Source organism: Sapajus apella, unplaced genomic scaffold (genome assembly GCF_009761245.1).
Source record: "Sapajus apella isolate SASKATOON/1434 unplaced genomic scaffold, GSC_monkey_1.0 scaffold44, whole genome shotgun sequence".
Lineage (NCBI taxonomy): Eukaryota > Metazoa > Chordata > Mammalia > Primates > Cebidae > Sapajus > Sapajus apella.
This window is the reverse complement of record NW_022436984.1, coordinates 16,978,659-16,995,421: the sequence shown is the minus strand read 5'-3', so window position 1 is coordinate 16,995,421 and position 16,763 is coordinate 16,978,659. Positions and strand designations below refer to the sequence as shown.

At 39.7% G+C, this 16,763-nt stretch overlaps 1 protein-coding gene across 6 annotated transcripts in view; it reads left to right on the top strand.

Moving 5' to 3' along the window:
- The first annotated feature begins 9,089 nt into the window (after positions 1 to 9,089).
- THADA (THADA armadillo repeat containing) overlaps positions 9,090 to 16,763 on the top strand; it is a 362,400-nt gene continuing 354,726 nt past the window's right edge. For 3 of the 6 annotated variants that reach the window (XM_032239429.1, XM_032239424.1, XM_032239427.1), the window contains exons 1-5: positions 9,090 to 9,235; positions 11,959 to 12,003; positions 12,434 to 12,533; positions 13,131 to 13,225; positions 14,237 to 14,367. In XM_032239429.1, the coding sequence (XP_032095320.1) occupies positions 12,458 to 12,533; positions 13,131 to 13,225; positions 14,237 to 14,367 (302 nt within the window). In that variant the 5' untranslated portion in view covers positions 9,090 to 9,235; positions 11,959 to 12,003; positions 12,434 to 12,457. The other 3 variants (XM_032239425.1, XM_032239426.1, XM_032239428.1) reach the window with 3 other exon arrangements.

The following is a 16,763-nucleotide window of genomic DNA, read 5'->3' as shown; positions in this document are numbered from 1 at the left end:
AGCCTCTGCCTCCTGGGTTCAAGCGATTCCCCTGCCTCAGCCTCCCGAGGAGCTGGGATTACAGGCTCCTGCCACCAAGGCTGGCTAATTTTTGTAGTTTTAGTAGGCTCGGGGTTTCACCATGTTGGCTAGGTTAGTCTCGAACTCCTGACCTCAAGTAATCTGCCCACCTTAGCCTCCCAAAGTGTTAGGATTACAAGCATGAGCCACAGTGCCCGGGCCCTCAGGAAGGGATTGTTTAGGAAGAGAAAGTTTGAGGAACATCTAAAATGCTTCCTAAAATCAACCTAGTTTTATGTTTAAATTCTATGCTGTCTTATATGAAAATGTGTCAATAAAGATAAATAACTTTGTAAGAAAACATTAACATTATTGTTTCTTTAACTCTATGGAAATTGTATTCAAATAAATCATAAATAAGTCATTCCTTAGTTATGATCCCTTAGTGCATTTTAAGCAGCAAGGGAAATCTGCAAAGGTGTTATCGTTAGTACGGGATATGGTTTGGATCTTACATTGAAATGTAATCCCCTGTGTTGGAGGTGGGGCCTGGTAGGAAGTGTTTGGATCATGGGGGCATATCCCTCATGAATGGTTTAGCTCATCCCCTTAGAGATAAGTGAGTCAGTTCCGGAAAGATCTGGTTTTGTAAAAGTGTGGGGCACCTACCTCCCCCCACATACTCTCTCTCTCTCTCTCTTGCTTATGCTTTAGCCATGCAATGTGCCTATTCCGTCTGCCTTCCATCATGATTGTAAGCTTCCTGAGGTCTCCCTAGAAGCAGATGCTAGATAATGCTGGTGCAATGCTTTCTGGACACCCTGCAGAACTATGAGCCAATTATGCCCCCTTTAAAAAAAAATAAATTCTGCAGCCTCAGGCATTTTTTTTAAAGATGAAATCTTGCTCTTGTCGCCCAGGCTGGGGTGCAATGATGTGATTTCAGCTCACTGCAACCTCCACCTCCTGGGTTCAAGCAATTTTCCTGCCTCAGCATCCTGAGTAGCTGGCATTACAGGTGGCCATCACCATGCCCAGCTAATTTTTGTAATTTTAGTAGAGATAGGGCTGCACCATATTATCCAGGCTGGTGTTGAACTCCTGACCTCAGGTGATCCATCCGCATTGGCCTCCCAAAGTGCTGGGATTACAGGCGTGAGCTACTATGCCCCAGCGTCAGGTATTTTTTATAGCAATGCAAGAATGGCCTAATGCATTATGGTAGCCAGCCTCCAAAATGGCCCTCCAATGATACTGGCTTCCTGGTATGCACACCTTTATGAAGTGCCTCCCTCGCTGAATAGAGTTGATCTTTGTAACTAACAGGATACTGTCAAAATGATGCTGTGTTGCTTTGTGGCTAGGCCATTAAAGTCACTGACGCTTCTATCTTGTATTCTCTTGCTTATTCACTATGTTGTAAGATGGCTCAAGCAACTGGGAAGAGGTCCATGCAGGGAGGAGCTGGAGGCTTGTATCAGCAACCAGCACCAAGAAGTCAGGCAGTCAGCTTGGATGCTGATTCTTCAGCCTCAGCCAAACCTTCAGGGGACCATAGCCCCAGCCAACATTTTCACTGAAACCTCTTGAGAGACTCCTAGCCAGATGCACCCAGCCAAATTGAATTTCTAACCCATGGAAACTGAGATAATAAGATAATACATGTTTATTGTTTTAAGATAGATAAATAGATATATAAGTAATAGTACAATACTTTGCTTTCTTTCACTGACTTGGGGCCAAACATTAAATAATAAAATATTCATATTCATAGCTCTAGTATATACTTTTGGGCTTCATTTTAGATATAAAACTATTCAGGCAGGGCGTGGTGGCTCACTACTGTAATCCCAGCACTTTGGGAGGCCGAGGCAGGCAGATCACCTGAGGTCGGGAGTTCGAGACCAGCCTGACCAACATGGAGAAACCCCGTCTCTACTAAAAATACAAAATTAGCCAGGCGTGGTGGTGCATGCCTATAATCCCAGCTGCCAGGGAGACTGAGGCAGGAGAATCACTTGAACCTGGGAGGCAGAGGTTGTGGTGAGCCGAGATTGTGCCACTGCACTCCAGCCTGGGCAACAAGAGCGAAACTCCGTCTAAAACAACAACCACCACAACAAAACTATTCAATAAGGCTTTTTATGGGGGATTGCTTAAATATACATGGCACCATGCATTTTTCTCAGAGTTCCATACATGATCATTTTGGGAGATGTAAGAGTGACTATGAAACTGGGAAACACTATTACGTTTTTCTGTATGGAAAATAATACCTGGGAGAGAACCTTACTTTTGACCGGTCAGTCACGCTGCTTCTGAAGTCTTGGTTGATGGAGAGACCTTCATGAACAGGTAGTGATTATGTAGGCAATTAAAGCCTTTTTCTTTGTGGTCTTAAAAGGTCAAATTTTACCTATTCAAATGTCCATTCAAATGTAAAAGAATCTTAATAATTACATATAAAATTATGCCATTAAATAATAATAAATTTTTTTGGTAGAGACAGGGTGTCTCTCTGTTGCCCAGACTGGAGTGCAGTGGCTATTCACAGGTGGATCAGCCTCGAACTTCTGGGCTCAAACAGTCCTCCTGCTTTGGCCTCCCAAGTAGCTGGGATTACAGTCAGAAGCCACTGCGCCCAGCTCTAAATAATTATTATTTTCAAAATTTCCTTTTCTAATTGAGTGGAAGATATTATTTTAACAGGTACCTGTTTACAATGCTAAACTACATTGAAGAAAATGTGGACAGAAGGATTACTTTTTATGATTTTATCTAGTCTACTGTTACTATGTCAAGTATTTTCTCTTTTTCTTTCTTTTTCTTTCTTTCTCTCTCTTTCTTTCTTCTCTCTCTTTCTTCTTTCTTTCTTTCTTTCTCTCTCTCTTTCTTTCTTTCTTTCTTCTTTCTTTCTTTCTCTCTTTCTTTCTTTCTTTCTTTCTTTCTTTTTTTGATCTAGAATCTCCCTCTGTCGCCCAGGTTGGAGTGCAATGGTGTGATCTCAGCTCACTGTAACCTCTGCCTCCCGGGGTTCAAGTGATTCTCCTGCCTCAGCCTCCTGAATAGCTGGGACAACAGGCACCTGCCACCATGGCTGGCTAATTTTTGTATTTTTAGTAGAGACAGGGTTTCACTACGTTGGCCAGGCTGGCCTCAAACTCCTGATCTTAAGTGATCCACCTGCCTTGGCCTTCCAAAGTGTTGGGATTACAGGCATGAGCCCCTCGTCCAGCCTTGTCAAGTATTGTCATTTACACTTTTATATATTAAGGATCCTTAAAAATTTCTTTGGAACATATGTTTACAAATAAGATACACAGTTACTGTATAAAAGTTTGTAGTTCAAATTCATGCTGACAAACCTCAAGCAGAGAATTAAAGTGGTCTCAGGTTGATAGTGCCACCAGGTGCCTAGCAAAAATGAGGATATCTTCTTCAAAGATGTCACTATTTCAATCTTTAAAACCAAACCCTTGTTACCTGGAAATAATTGGGGTTTGGCTGTCTGGCAAGTAACAAATGACTCTCTATGAGAAGGCAGGATTTTTTTGTTTTTTTTTTAGAACTTTATTTATTTTTAATTTTTTCCCCCATAAATTATTGGGGTACAAGTGGTATTTGGTTACATGAGTAAGTTCTTTAGTGGTGCTTTGTGAGGTTTTGGTGCACCCATCATCTGAGCAGTATACACTGCACCATATTTGTTGTCTTCTATCCCTCGCCTCCCTCCCATCCTTTCCCCCAAGTCCCCACAGTCCATTGTGTCATTCTTATGCCTTGTGTCCTCATAGCTTAGCTCCCACATATCAGTGAGAACATTCCATGTTTGGTTTTCCATTCCTGTTACTTCACTTAGAATAATAGTCTCCAATCTCATCCAGATTGCTGCAAATGCTATTAATTTATTCCTTTTCTCAAGTGAGCTGTACTTCATCATATATATATATATATATAATGTTTCTTTACCCACTCATTGATTGACGGGCATTTGGGTTGGTTCCAAGATTTTGCAATTGTGAATTGTGCTGCTATAAACATACATATGCAAGTGTCTTTTCTGCATAATGACTTCTTTTCCTCTGGGTAGATATCTAGTAGTGGGACTGCTGGATCAAATGGTAGTTCTACTTTTAGTTCTTTAAGGAATCTCTACACTGTTTTCCATAGTGGATGTATTGTACTAGTTTACATTCCCACTAGAAGTGTAGAAGTGTTCCCTGATCACCGTATCCACACCAACATCTACTGTTTTTTGATTTTTTTGACTATGGCCGTTCTTGCAGGAGTAAGGTGATATTGCATTGCAGTTTTTATTCGAATTTCCCTGATCATTAGTGATGTTGAGCATTTTTTTTGTGTTTGTTGGCCATTTGCATATATTCTTTTGAGAACTGTTTATTCATGTCCTTAGGCCACTTTTTGATGAGATTGTTTGTTTTTTTCTTACCAATTTGTTTGGGTTTGTTGTAGATTCTGGATATTTGCCCTTTGTCGGATGTATAGATCGTGAAGATTTTCTCCCGCTCTGTGGGTTGCCTGCTTAAACTGCTGACTGTTCCATTTGCAGTGCAAAAGTTCTTTAGTTTCATTAAGTCCGAACTATTTATCTTTATCTTTATTGCATTTGCTTTTGGGTTCCTGGTCACGAAATCCTTGCCTAAGCCAATGTCAGGAAGGGTTTTTCCAATGTTATCTTTTAGAGTTTTTATGGTTTCAGGTCTTAGATTTAAGTCCTTAATTAATCTTGAGTTGATTATCATATAAAGTGAGAGATGAGGATTCAGTTTTATTCTCCTACATGTGACTAACCAATTATCCTAGCATCATTTGTTGAAGAGGGTGTCCTTTCCCAATTTTATGTTTTTGTTTGCTTCGTTGAAATTCAGTTAGCCATAAATATTTGGGTTTATTTCTGGGTTCTCTATTCTGTTCCATTGGTCTGTGGGCTGATTTTTAAACCAGTACCATGCTGTTTTGGTGACTCTGGCCTTATAGTATGGTTTGAAATCAGGTAGTGTGTTGCCTCTAGATTTGTTCTCTTTGCTTAGTCCTGCTTTGGCTATGTGGGCTCTTTTTTGGTTTCATATGAATTTTAGAATTGGTTTTTCTAATTCTGTGAAGAGTGATGGTGGTATTTCAATGGTGATTGCATTGAATTTGTAGATTGCTTTTGGCAGTATGATCATTTTCACAGTATTGATTCTACCCATCCATGAGCATGGGATGTGTTTCCATTTGTTGGTGTCGTCTATGATTTCTTTCAGCAGTGTTTTGTAGTTTTCCTCATAGAAATCTTTTGCCTCCTTGGTTAGGTATATTTCTAAGTATTTTTTTTTAAACAATTGTAAAAGAGGTTGAGTTCTTGATTTAATTCTCTGGTTAGTCGCTGTCAGTGTATAAAAGAGCTACTAATGTGTGTACATTAATCTTGTATCTGGAAACTTTGCTGAATTCTTTTATCAGGAAAACGTAGGTTTTGATTAACAGGAGTTTTTTTACCTGGCACAGATAAGGGGGAAACTGGGAGAATTTTTTAAAGCAGTGTTTTCCTAAGGGAAAGTGATGGAGGGTTTTATTGGGTGAGAGAAAGGGGAGTGTAGAGGAGGGGTCCCAGTTGTGTAGATGTAGTGAGTCATTACGTCAGTACATTTGGGGTGGAGACTTTAGTAATGAGGAAAGTTTACTTGGGTTTATCTGTAAATTGTCAGGGTCTGTCAGAAGTTAGTTTCTTTCTTTCTTTTTATTTTTTTAGAGACAGGGTGTTGCTCTGTCACCCCAATCTGGAATGCAGTGGTCTGATCATGGCTCACTGCAGCCTCCAATTCCTGGGCTCAAGCAATCCTCCCATCTCAGCCTCCTGAGTAGCTAGGACTACACCTGGCTATTTTTTTTTTTTTTTTTTGGTAGAGACAAGGTCCTGGCCTTGTGCGATTCTCCTGCCTCTGCCTCCCAAAGTGCTGGGTTTACAGACACAAACCACCACACCTCTACAGAAGCTGATTCTGACATCAAGGTGACCACATTTCACAGAGGGTTTCCAGAAACTAGGCTGCAGAACAGCATGCTGTAAAGCAAGCTGATTGTTTAAGTTGATTACATTTCTAGAATCTCTGGAGACCCTCCCTGTCTGCTGACATCTTCTCTTGCCCCTACTTCCTCCAGGTGTTACCACTCCACTTATCTGCCCCTCGTGTAACAGAAGGACTAGAAGGAGTTGCTTCTACTTGATCTTGCCGATTCCTCTCTTCCCAGTCTCTTTTAACCCATTCAAATCTGTGCCAAGTAAACTTTGGCAATGTCATCCTTCCAGGTGCTCAGGCCAGAAACTTTGGACTCATCTTTGACTCATTTCTTCATACCCACATTCTATCCCTCAGAAAATAATTGTTAGCTCTGCTTTCACATTAGATCCAAAATCTGTCCACTTTTTGCTCTCCACTGCTACTGCCCTGGTCGGTACCACCTGCATCCTGCCTGCCTAGTTCATGGCAGCAGCCTCACTGGGCTTCCTGCAGGCTCTACAGTCTCTCTTTTTGTTTTTTTTCTTTTTTGAGATGGAGTCTCACTCTGCAGCTCAAGCTGGAGTGCAGTGGTGCCATCTTGGCTCATTGCAATCTCTGCCTCCGGGGCTCAAGTGATTCTCGTGCCTCAGTCTTCCGAGTAGCTGCGACTACAGGCAACCACCACCACGCCCAGCTAATTTTTTCATATTTTTGTAGAGACGAGGTTTCACGTTGCCCAGAGTGGTCTCGAACTCCTGAGCTCAGACTATCCACCCACTTCGGCCTCTCAAAGTGCTGGGATGACAGGCATGAGCCACCGTGCTCGATCTACAGTCTCTTCTTAACAAAGTAGCTCCAGTGATTATTTTGAAATGTAAATTAGTTATTCTTTTGCTCAAAATCACTCTTCATTTCACTTAAGAGTGAAAGTCAGAGTCCATAAAATAATGTGGAAGCCTTTCATAATCCGAAGCCCCTTGTCCCATTCCTTACTACTTACCTCCCTTGGCTCCCGCCACTCTTGCCTCCCGCCACTCTTGCCTCCTTGCTATTCTCCCAAAAGGCAAGCCCTGCTCTGGAAACTTTGTACTCCCTCTGTACTGAACGTTTCCCCTTCCCCAAGTGTCTACGTCTCTTGCAGATCTTTATTCCATGAGGCCTACCTTGATTACTCTATTTAAAGTTGCAGCATATCTCCCATATACTGTCACCTTGCATTCCCCTATTTTTTCCATGGTAGTGTTTAATTGAACAAAATACGGCCTGAGACAGCCTCTGTACTTCCATATTTGAGTCCTTGAGGATAAACCATAACCTAACTTAGTAGATAGACAAGACTGAAAACCTAATTTAGGAGTATGCTTCTATAACAATAGTTGAGTCTCAGCCAATCCCAGCAGCCATACTTCAACTATTCTATACAATGCTGACTGTTCAAACTGTGTTCAGGTAAGGCAAACGCCAAGCTGTGACCCATCCAGCTGCTTCTGTACCTCACTTCTGTTTTCTGTACATCAATTTCCTTTTTTTGTCTACAAATTTGCTCTGACCACAAGGCATCCCTGGAGTCTCTCTGAATCTGCTGTGATTCTGGAGGCTGCCCGATTTGTGAATCATTTTTTCCCCTTGCTCAATTTAACTGTAAGTTTAATTTGAAGTTTTAACAATAATTTCAACTTTCAACAGATGTTTATGATGTTTGCCTCCTATCCCACCTCCTATTGCGTAGGGTGAAGAGTCGCAGTGTCTGCTGCTTTAAAACGGTTAGCTCAGAACAAAAAAAAAAGAGTTGGGAACCACTAAGTTATATAATTATTTCAGTAGGCCTGGAACAATATATATATTTTTTAAAAAACATAAGACTTGAAAATGGCTAAAATAAATTTTGTTATGCGTATTTTACCATAATTTAGAAAAAGGAAATAAAGAAAATCTCACAGCTCCTGTAAAGTAATATTTCAAGGATTTTTTTTCCAGTTTTGTGTGAGTACTTATATATCCACGGTTCCAAAGCCTACAATCTATTTCTTACTATCAGTCCGGGTCAAAAATATGAGAAAAAAATACGGTATAGAACCATTTGCACACACTCACCAGCTGACATGCACAACATAGTTCACAGCAGCATTGTTAGAGCAAAAGCTGGAAATAATCCAAATGTTGAGGCAGCAGGATGGATACATAATGAAGTATATTAAACAATGGAAAGTTATGCAACAGTGAATGAAGAACTACAGCCACCAGCTTTTATGTAGGTGAATATGAAAAGCAATGCTGAAAGAAGGAAACTGCTGGATAATAGACATAATTCCATAAAGTTCAAAATTGAACAAAACAAGATAGTGATACATACATATGTAGTAAAACTACAAAGAAAAACAAGGCAAGGTGATATTAAAAATTCAGAAAATCATTAAAAACTTAAGTCATTAACGTTTACGGAACTGTTTCTATTTCCCCAGTACTCCTGAAGACAGCATCATGTCTATTTCCTGATCTTGCTCCCTGTCGCAGCTCCCAGTGGCCCTTAATTATTGTATTTATTTTCCAAGGACTGAACCATCTGACAATTTGTATGCGCTGCGTAATTAACGTATCCTCAGTAGGGGATAACTTTCCAGGCTAGCGCCTCGCGACGCTCTGACAATAGAGTTCATTAACTATTTATTGAATGAATAAATGCACTGTGACACAAGTTAGTTCAGCACTTCTCATTTTAGTCCGAATTCTTCTCCGGGCTTCCGTTTAGTCGCCGCCCAATCCCCCTGCCCTATGTCGCACGCTCTAAACTCCCTGGACTCGTTTCCGAGTACCGGACGCAGTTTTCTCCTAGACTCTGCATTAGGCCAACAGAGTGGGAGAAAGGTGGAAGGTCTGGGCTGGGACAAAACCGCTTCCCGTACGTCCAAGCCTGTGAGGAGGATGAGGTGGGCGCCGTCCCAAGAGGACCCGTCAGCCCCAACGCCACGAGAAACGCACGGCACTGAAAGAGAAGTCACAGATTAACCAAACCCGGAACGTCACGGCCTCGCCGAACTCCTGATTGGAGAAGCTGCATTTGGTCAATTCTCGCGATGACTCCCACAGGTTACCCCTCCCTCCCTCCCTTCGCCGTGACCCGGTAGTCGACAGCTGACTGCTTGCGAGCTTCGGAGACGCGGTAGAACTAGACCAGCTTCCGGGACTCGACCAGACGCCTGCGACTCTTCTCAGACGTCCACGAGCACGAGGTTTGGCTCCCAGGTGTCCTGTCTGCCAGACCCGCGGTAGCGCGAGACCCTCCACCTCTCGGCTCGGCCAGTTTTGCTAGGGCCGCCTTGCGAGCCGCATCAATTCTCATCTTTTAGTATCGCCAGGATTCGGCGGCTGTGAAACTGGTTTCCGGTCGCTAAGGTCTCCATGGAGACAACACTTTAACCACTTTCTCCCACTGTCTTTCCTCGACTCCACGTGGTTCAGAAATCGCCCAGAGAATGTTTGTGGGAGTCAGCCAGGAAGGTGTAGAGTGAAGCAGCGTTCTAAAGGGAAGCAGTAAGTGGGACCTAGGAGTGTAATTTACTGGGCACCTTCTGGCCTTGCCATAGACACGGGATTTACTTCCTTGGGGAGCCGGGTTCTTCAGGACACACGTTTAGGCATCCTTTGAGCAGGCATAATTACCGAGTCTGCTTTTGTGTAACCTTCAGAGTTGCAAGATCATATCCTCCTGTAAACTTGCTTACCTTTCACCAGAGAATAGTCTCCCTAGTTACGTTTCCCAGTCTCTTCTGGCTTTGTACGATGGTCACTTACTGAGGAAGCGTGCCTCAGTTCCTCTAGATCTGACCATCCCTTTACAAATTACCCTGTTGTCAACACTTTTCTAGTTGGGTCCATTTTTCGTTAAGTGGTTGATCACCTGCCATTACTGTATCGACTTCTTACTTTCCAAACCATAGGTTCTTAAGATGTAGAATGTTACTTAGATGTAGAATGGATTTTAGATACTAGGTAGTCCACCTTCCTGCCCTTAAAGACATATGTCCTTTCTAGAACGTCTTTGACAAATGTTTGTTAATTAATTTGTTTATTCATCAAGTGTTTAATAAACACCTACTATGTGCCAGGTACTGGTTTAGGAATTGAGACTTCAAGCGTGAACAAAACAGATTAAGGTTACTGCCTTCATTGTTTGCTACTAAGGTAGACAGACAATATATAAATGTACAAGTTAGTGTAATTTCTGGTAGTAGTAAGTCCTGTGAAGAAAATTAGCAGAAATGGTGTGTATGTGTGTTGGATTGGTGGCATTTTTGATAGAGTTGTCATGGAAGGCTTCTAGGAGGTAACATTGCAGCAGAAACATGAATGGTGAGGAGTCAGCCTTGCACAGATGTGGAATAAACATTAAGGGGCAGAGATAATTGGGAAGTGTAAAACCTCTTAGATGGGAATAAGAGCATCAGAAGTGCAAAGTTCTTGAGATGGTGAGGAGGAGATTGGTTTGAGATGAAGAGTGGAGGAAGGCAGGGCCAGATTATTTAGGGCCTTGAAGGGCAAAATCTCTTTTTTTCTTTTCTTTTGAGATGGAGTTTCTCGCTCTTGTTGCCCAGGCTGGAGTGCAGTGGTGCGATCTCAGCTCACTGCAATCTCTTGCCTCCTGAGTTCAAGCGATTCTCCTGAGTTAGCCTCCTGAGTAGCTGGGATTACAAGCGCCTGCCATCACACCTGGCTGGTTTTTGTATTTTTTTTTTTTAAGTACAGATGGGGTTTCACCATGTTGACCAGGCTGATCTTGGACTCCTGACCTCAGGAGATCTGCCTGCCGAGGCCTCCCTAAGCACTAGGATTACAGGCGTGAGAGCCCCCACGCCCAGCCTCAAGTTTGGATTTTATTGTAAGTGTATTTGGAAACCCTTGGAAAGTTTTAAGGAAGAGAGTAAGTAATTCAATTTGATGAGAGTTTTTAAAAAAGAGATTGCTTTGATGACTGTAAACAGAATGAATTCTTTGGAGGTAAATGTAGAAGTTAGGAGACCGGATGGGGACTATTTCAAGTGGCCAAGAGAAAATACTCAGTCTTCAGTCATCTTCTGTTTGAATATTCCTGGTGTTGGGAAATTCTTTGTTCAAAAGGTAGCCCAGTCCTTAGTGGGACCATAGAGCTTTTCTTTTGTATTGATCTGGAATCTGTCTCCCTGTAGCTTGTACTGATTTTTACTAATTTTATAGCAAGACAAAAGAAATCTCCCTTTTTTCTCCAAAACAGTCTAGCTGCTAAGGCTCTTGTCCTGTTGACTTTTCTCCAGGCCACACACCTTTGGTTAACTGAGCTGTTCTCTGAAGGAGGTGCTCTCTAGGTCCTTCAGAAATCAGCTCCATTTTTTGTTATGGCTCCTTAAAGTATAGCCACCAGTGCTGTACCTAATGCTCTACCTGTCACCTGTCCTGTTTGGATGAACGAAGAATCATGCACTCCTTTGATGTGGCTGACTTCTTCTGTGGTTTTTGGCAGTCATCTTGTGCTGTTGAGGTGTTTCAAACTACGTTTTGCCTCCCTCTGCCTCCCCATCCTCAATTTCTGTGGTTTTTCCCTAAACTAAATGTAGCCCTTTACATGTATTTCTATTTCATCTTGGTAAATTTCATGTTGCTCATTATTCCAGTGTATTGACCTGTTTTTAATCCTGATTCATCATCCAACATGTTCTTCCAGATTTGTGTATTTTATACATATACGACATTATACCCTCTAATGTTTGCATTATAGATGCTGCTAAAAATGCTAACTGCACCAGGAAAAGGGCCCTATGACATTTCCCCAGCAACTTCTTTCCAGATGGCCTGGTGCTATTAGTGTGTAGTCTTTGAGTTGGGTTGCTTAGCCTGTTATGAACCCACTGATTTGTTAAGTATCAATAAAAACAAACTCAAGAAAATAGTATTCAAAAAAATTTTTTTTTCCTTTTTGCAGAAATCAAGATACAGTGGCACCGCCTGTTAATCTAACAAGTCACAGGTTAGTTTGAAGTAATTTATTTTTGGAAAAACTATGCTAGTTTTTTTGTGTGTGTTCACTAAAAGGAAAGTTTGCTGTATTTTAAAATCCAAAGACTGAGTCATAGCAGGTAAAAGTAACTTCAGACAGTAATAAACTCTTGAGCTTAAAAAATTTTTCTCTTTCAGATCAGAAATTCTTAGACAGTGGTTCTCATTCTGGGGCATTTTTGCTCCCCAGGGGACACTTGGCAATGTTTGGGGACACTATCTGGTTGTCACAACGTGGGAGGGAGGAGGTTGCTACTGGCATCTAGTGGGTATGGATTGGGGATGCATGAAACATAATGCATAGGCTAATCCTGTTCAACAAAGAATGAATCTGGCCAAAAATTAATAGTGCTGATGTTGAGAAACCTTACATTAATGCCTTAAAGTCTTCTTTCTTGCAGTGACTACTGTTAATTCTATTTAAAATGGGTATAAAGAAGAAGAAAGAAATGCAGGTTGCTGCGTTGACCATTTGTCATCAGGACCTCGAAACTCTGAAATGTAGGTGACTTCTGATTTCCCTTATTTAATATATTGCTTTTCTTTTCTTTTTCTTTTTTTTTTTTTGAGTTGGAGTATCGCTCTGCTTCCCAGGCTGGAGTGCAGTGGCATGATCTCGGCTCACTGCAACCTCGGCCTCCCAGGTACAAGCAGTTCTCTGCCTTAGCCTCCTCAGTAGCTGGGATTACAGGCACCTGCCACCAAGCCTGACTAATTTTTGTATTTTTAGTAGAGACAGGGTTTCACCATCTTGGCCAGGCTGGTCTTGAACTCCTGACCTCCACCCGCTTTGGCCTCCCAAAGTGCTGGGATTACAGATGTGAGCCACCACGCCCGGCCCAATATATTTCTTTTCTAGTTTGCAAGCAGAGTATTTTAATCTCTGGGAATCCCTAACACATAATACTCAAATTCTTTCTAGATTTCTTTATGTTTTGGATATAAAACAATTTTCCTAAAATTCTGTCTGCAGACTATGTTCTGCCTGTTGTTTTGGTTTATACATCAAAAATTATGTAGAATGCATAACAAAAGCAAACTTATATTTAACTTATTGTTAAATCACTGAATTTTTTTTTTTCTGTATGTGTTATATAGCTTTTGCTGATGTGGAAGGGAAAAATCTAGCTTCTTTGCTGTTACATTGTGTACAACTCACAGATGGAGTGTCACAAATCCATTATGTTAAACAGGTAAGTCTAAATTGATATTCATGGATGCATTTTTAAGAGTATTATGCTATTAAGGATTTTTAAAAATCACTGACAGTTTTTGGCTCCTAATTTTTGCATATCAGTTTATCATTAATGAATAGGTATTTTATTCTTTTCTGTTCATTGTATAATATCCTTTTATTCTAAGCAGCAATAGAAGCCATATTCAGGCTTCTGTCATAATTGAGCTGTAAATAGATAAGGTAGAAGATAATTGTACATACTTCTTTTGTGTAGAATTTTTAATTATATGAATTTTTAAATATATGAATCTTCAAAACTTTTTAGCAGGCACATTTAAAAGTTAATTTAAAATATAAATATTTTACTTATTAGTATTTCAGTATTAGGATTTACCATTTGAGCACACATAGTTTTTTTTTTTTTTTGGAAAGCAAGTAAATGTATTACTGGTTTTTTAAATAGTGCTACAACTGTTCTTTACCTTAAGCCATTAACATGTCTGTGATTCTCTGTGGAGGTTGGTCTGGAGGGTAAAGGGAGACTTGGGGACATAAGTTTAAAAAGTTAATAAGTAGCGAAATAGGTGTTAAATCAGTATCCTTGACAGTGGAGTATGGAAAACACTTCACTTTATAATTGACACTTCGTTTATTTTTTTGAGACAGGGTCTCACTCTCTTATTCAGGCTAGAGTGCACTGGTGCGATCTTGGCTCAACTGCAGCCTCAACTGCCTGGGCTTGAGTCATCCTCCTGCCTCAGCCCCGAGTAGCTGGGACTACAGGCATGCACCACCATGCCTGGCTAATTTTTGTATTTTTTTTTGTAGAGATAGGGTTTTGCCATGTTGCCCAAGATGGTCTCGAACTCTCCTGGGCTCAAGTGATCTGCTCACCTCAGCCTCCCAAAGTGCTGGGATTACAGGGGTGAGCCACTGTGCCCAGCAATTGAGACTTTAAAGAATATCTAACTATGTTACTTTGCTATACTTGATATTAGAAAAATTACTTCACTGTTTTGTATTATAGATTGTGCCTTTACTGGAGAAAGTAGATAAAAATGGCGTGTGTGATCCCACTATTCAAAGTTGTTTGGATGTTTTAGCAGGCATTTATCTTTCTTTGAGTCTAAAGAATCCCTTGAAGAAAGTATTGTCAAGGTAAGAAAAAAAGGAAGGGAAGTTGGGTGTTATAAATGTTGAATTTGACCAAAAGTAATTAAAGTTCCTTCCCTGGTTTGATAAAACTGAACTGTTATAGGTCATAAAAAGTTCATTCATGTGGGTTTTTTCTCTGTTTTCAATGATTAGTTACAGCTTTTAAAAAATAGAAAAGGCCTTCTTAGGTCACAGACTTAAAAAACAGGCTGTGGGCTGTAGTTTGCTTACTCCTGGCTCAATCCATTTACATTTATTGGTTATGTTTAAATGTCATCTTGCTGTTTTTTCCTCTTTTTGTCCTATTTGTTCATGGTTTAAATGTATATTTACACAGATAACACAGGAATATAGGCTTAATGTAAAAAATTAAATAAAAGTATACAAAATAAAAAGTGAGGCTTCCATTTCATTGTTTCTGGTTTTTCTCACTTTTCTTAGTAAAGATTGTCACTTAACATTTTGGTATTTATCTTTCTAGACTTTTTCTTTGAGGTCAGCATATGTGTGTTACATTCTACTTTTATATATATATTTCTTTATAAATGAGATTTTACTCTACATAATGCTCTTTTTTCACTAAAGAATGTGTTAGAGGTATTTCCATGTCACATGTAATCCTTTTCAAAAAAAATTATAGTAAAAGACACATAACTTAAACATCAGTCTTTTTTTTTAAATGAATTCTTTTTATTTTTTATTTCTATAGGTTTTTGGGGGACAGCTGGTATTTGGTTACATAATAAGTACATAATATTTCATAATAATAATAAGTGGTGATTTCTGAGATTTTGGTGCAAACATCACCTGAGCAGTGTATAATGTATTTAACAATTTGTAGTCTTTTCTCCCTTACCCACTTCTCACCCTTTCCGCCGGGGTCCTCCTATATGATTCTTAGGGCTTTGCATCCTCATAGCTTAGCTCCCACTTACGAGTGAGAACGTACGATGTTTGAGTCTTAACCATCTTTAAGTGTATGTAGTTCAGTAGTGTTAAGTGTATTTACATTGCAGTGCAGTGATCTTTAGAACCTTATCTGCAAAGCTCTGAGATGCTATACCCATTAAGTAACAACTCCCCATTTCCCACCTAGCCATTGGCAGCCACTTTCCGTTCATGAATTTGATTACCTCATCTTAGTGGAGTATTTGTATTTATATTTTTGTGACTGACTTATTTCACTTGACATAATGTCCTTAAGGCTCATCCCTGCTATAGCATATGGCAGGAATTTCTTTTCATAAGGCTTAATTTTCTGTTGTATGTATATACTGCGTTTTGTTAATCCATTCCTCTTTTCGATGGACATTTGGGTTGCTTCCACTGCTGTGCTCTTGTGAATAATGCTGCTACGAACATGGGTGTGCAAATATCTCTTTGAGATCCTGCTTTCAGTTCTTTTGAATATATACCTAGAAGTGGGATTGCTGGACCATATGGTAATTCTATGTTTAATTTTTTGAGCAACTGTCATACTGTTTTCCATATGTAACATTTTACATTCCTGCCAACAGTCCTTACTCTTAAAACAGCTATAAATATTCCGTAATATAAATATACCAAAATTTAAATGTACCATATATATGACATGTATACATCTATATATGGTACATATTACATGATTTATATTGCATGGTTTAAAGCAATTAATCACTTCCCCATTGCAGTGATATTCTTAATCATGTATGTGTATGTGCATTTCTCTGAGATAAATTCCAAGATGTGGCATTTCTAGACCAAAAATTAGGCCTATTGAAATTTTTGATAGATATTGTTAAATTGTACTCCCTCAGACTACCAATTGAATTAGAGTCCTTGTTTCTTCTTCATGTGTTTCCAACATTGGATAATATCAATCTTTAAATCTTTTAAAATCGAATGAGTGAAAATGCTATCATTATAATTTGCATATCCCAGATTACTAGTGTTATTGAACATTTTTTCATGTGTGAAGTTTGAGTCACTGTTTTTTTTTCATTACATGTCCTTTGTAAATTTTCTTGTTAGAATGTTTTCTTGGTTTATAAGACTTCTCTGTAGATTATATGCCAAATATATTCTTTTGTTACTTGTCTTTAAACTTTCTCATGGTGTCTTGTCTTTACAAAAATTAAAATTTTATTTTGGTTATCAACTCAGCTAATTTGTGTGTATGTGTTTTTCTGAGTTTTGTATCTTGCTACGTATACTGTCTTTAATACAAGATTATTTAAAACATTATTTGCAGGCCTTATACTATTTTTTTTTGCTTAACCTTTATGTCCATCTGGAATTAAGTTTTGAGTGTAGAGTGAGGTAGGGATTCAATTTAGTTTTCTTTTTTATATGGGGAACCACTTACCCAAACTGTTGAATAGTCCATCTTTGCCCACATATTTGGAATGCCACCTCATTGT